The sequence below is a fragment of the Hyaena hyaena genome, unplaced genomic scaffold (assembly GCF_003009895.1).
Source record: "Hyaena hyaena isolate Hyena2069 unplaced genomic scaffold, ASM300989v1 scaffold_693, whole genome shotgun sequence".
Lineage (NCBI taxonomy): Eukaryota > Metazoa > Chordata > Mammalia > Carnivora > Hyaenidae > Hyaena > Hyaena hyaena.
Window position 1 is genome coordinate 295,332 of NW_024081321.1, and position 1,785 is coordinate 297,116.

The window sequence follows — 1,785 nt, forward strand, 5'->3', positions numbered from 1 at the left end:
AAATAAAGTAGATAATTTTATTTATATATAATAAGTTGGTGAGAATAGATGTTTTTCTTTTTTTAAGTTTATCTTTTTTTTTTTTTTTTGAGGGGCGGGGAGAGAAAGAGTGAGAGCTGGGGAGGGCAGAGAGAGAGAAGGTGAGAGAGAATCCCAAGCAGGCCCTGCACTGCCAGTGCAGAGCCCGCTGCGGGCCTCGAACTCATGAACCTCAAGATCATGACCTGAGCCAAAATCAAGATTTGGAGGCTTAACCAACCAACTGAGGCACCCTGGTGTCTTAAGAGTAGATGTTTTGCAGGATGTCCCTGAATTCTAATAGTTTGGATCCTACATGTGAATCTGCTACTGATACGCATATATTCCATTCTTATCTCTGCCTTACGGAAGACCTCAATAAATGGGTTACAAGGAACTCCCTGTAGTCCTGCCCTGGCTTTGGCACGGAATTACCGCACACGATGTTTCCTGAGAACTACTCGGGGAGCTATTCTGGACTTCCCGGAAGCTAAAATATCAGCAGGCTTTTCTTCTTGGTTGACTAAATGAAGTATGTCAAGGGTTGTTTGAGTAACTGATTTTTTTCACTTGTTCTAGGTCCCCACTGGCTCTGCATCGCACCATCGAGCAGATGGCCTGCTGGAAATTGTCACTGACCACCACATACAGTAACAGGTTACCAAAGGTGTTCAGGGCAGCTAACGGCCTGGAAACAATGTAGGCTTCATGGATCTGATACTCAATGGAGCAGCTGGTTGAAAGCAGTCGAGATTCGATTCGAATGACCCTCAAGATGTGGAAGGGTAAAAAACATATATAAAACACGAGGAGCAGCAGAATGGTTAGCCTTCTAGCTTTCTGCTTAAGGCCGCTGCGAGTCTGAGGTCCTTGCGTTAGGGTGCAGATAATCATTGTATAGCAAAGTGTAACTATCACCAAGGGAAGGCAGAAAGTAGTGGCCGTCAAAACTAGATTGTACCACTTGATAGTGGCGAGGTCATCTGAACTGGTGAGGTCAAGGCAGGCCGATCTATTGGTCCTGGTGGTTGATGTGATCAGGAAGGTCATGGGAATGACGGCCACCAGTGAAATGACCCACACCACAGCACAGGCCACCACGGCCCATCGAGTTTTGTGAATGGAAAAGCAGCTCATGGGGTGAATGATCACAAAGTATCGGAAGATGCTGTAACAGGTCAGGAAGAGTATGCTGCTATACAGGTTGAAATGGAAGCCGAAGCGGATGAACTTGCACATGAAGTCCCCAAAGATCCAGTTTTCGCCGCTGGCATAGTAGTGAATCAGGAAAGGGAAGCTGGTTAGATAGAGCAGGTCTGTGCAGGCCAGGTTCAGCATAATGATGGTGCTGCCTTTCCAGGGCCGCATTTTGAAAATGTACGTGGAAATTGCTACTGCATTCCCTGGAAAGCCCACCAGGAAGATGATGCTATAAATAACCGGGAGGTAGTGCCTCTTCAGCGGGATTTTTTCATCAGTGCAATTTCCAAAATGCGCTGCAAAATCGGGGAAGTCGGAAGAAGCATTTGCAAAATTGTCTAGTGTCTCATCCATGGCTGGCTCCTTTCATCTTGCAGGAAAACAAGGGTTCAGTTTGGCAATACAGATCGACTTTGAAATAACTCGCTGATAAAGGGAAATAGAAAACATTAACGATAGGGTAATGAAAACAATGATCTTCTTTTAAATGAAAATTGCTCTAAGATCCTAAATTTGCCACTTCTTTCTCTTTAATCTCAAAGAGACCCTGTGGAGAAGAGATTGAAT

At 45.0% G+C, this 1,785-nt stretch overlaps 1 protein-coding gene across 1 annotated transcript; it reads right to left on the reverse strand.

The window, feature by feature from the left end:
* Positions 1 to 254: 254 nt before the first annotated feature.
* On the reverse strand, positions 255 to 1,572 carry OXGR1 (oxoglutarate receptor 1). The gene has a single exon (XM_039217425.1). It carries the CDS (start codon positions 1,570 to 1,572, stop codon positions 556 to 558), a length of 1,017 nt encoding a protein of 338 aa, XP_039073356.1. The 3' UTR covers positions 255 to 555.
* Positions 1,573 to 1,785: the final 213 nt, after the last annotated feature.

Bases quoted from the DNA above. Each gene is read 5' to 3' on its own strand.
- OXGR1 (XM_039217425.1), bottom strand. From the start codon at position 1,572: ATGGATGAGACACTAGACAATTTTGCAAATGCTTCTTCCGACTTCCCC.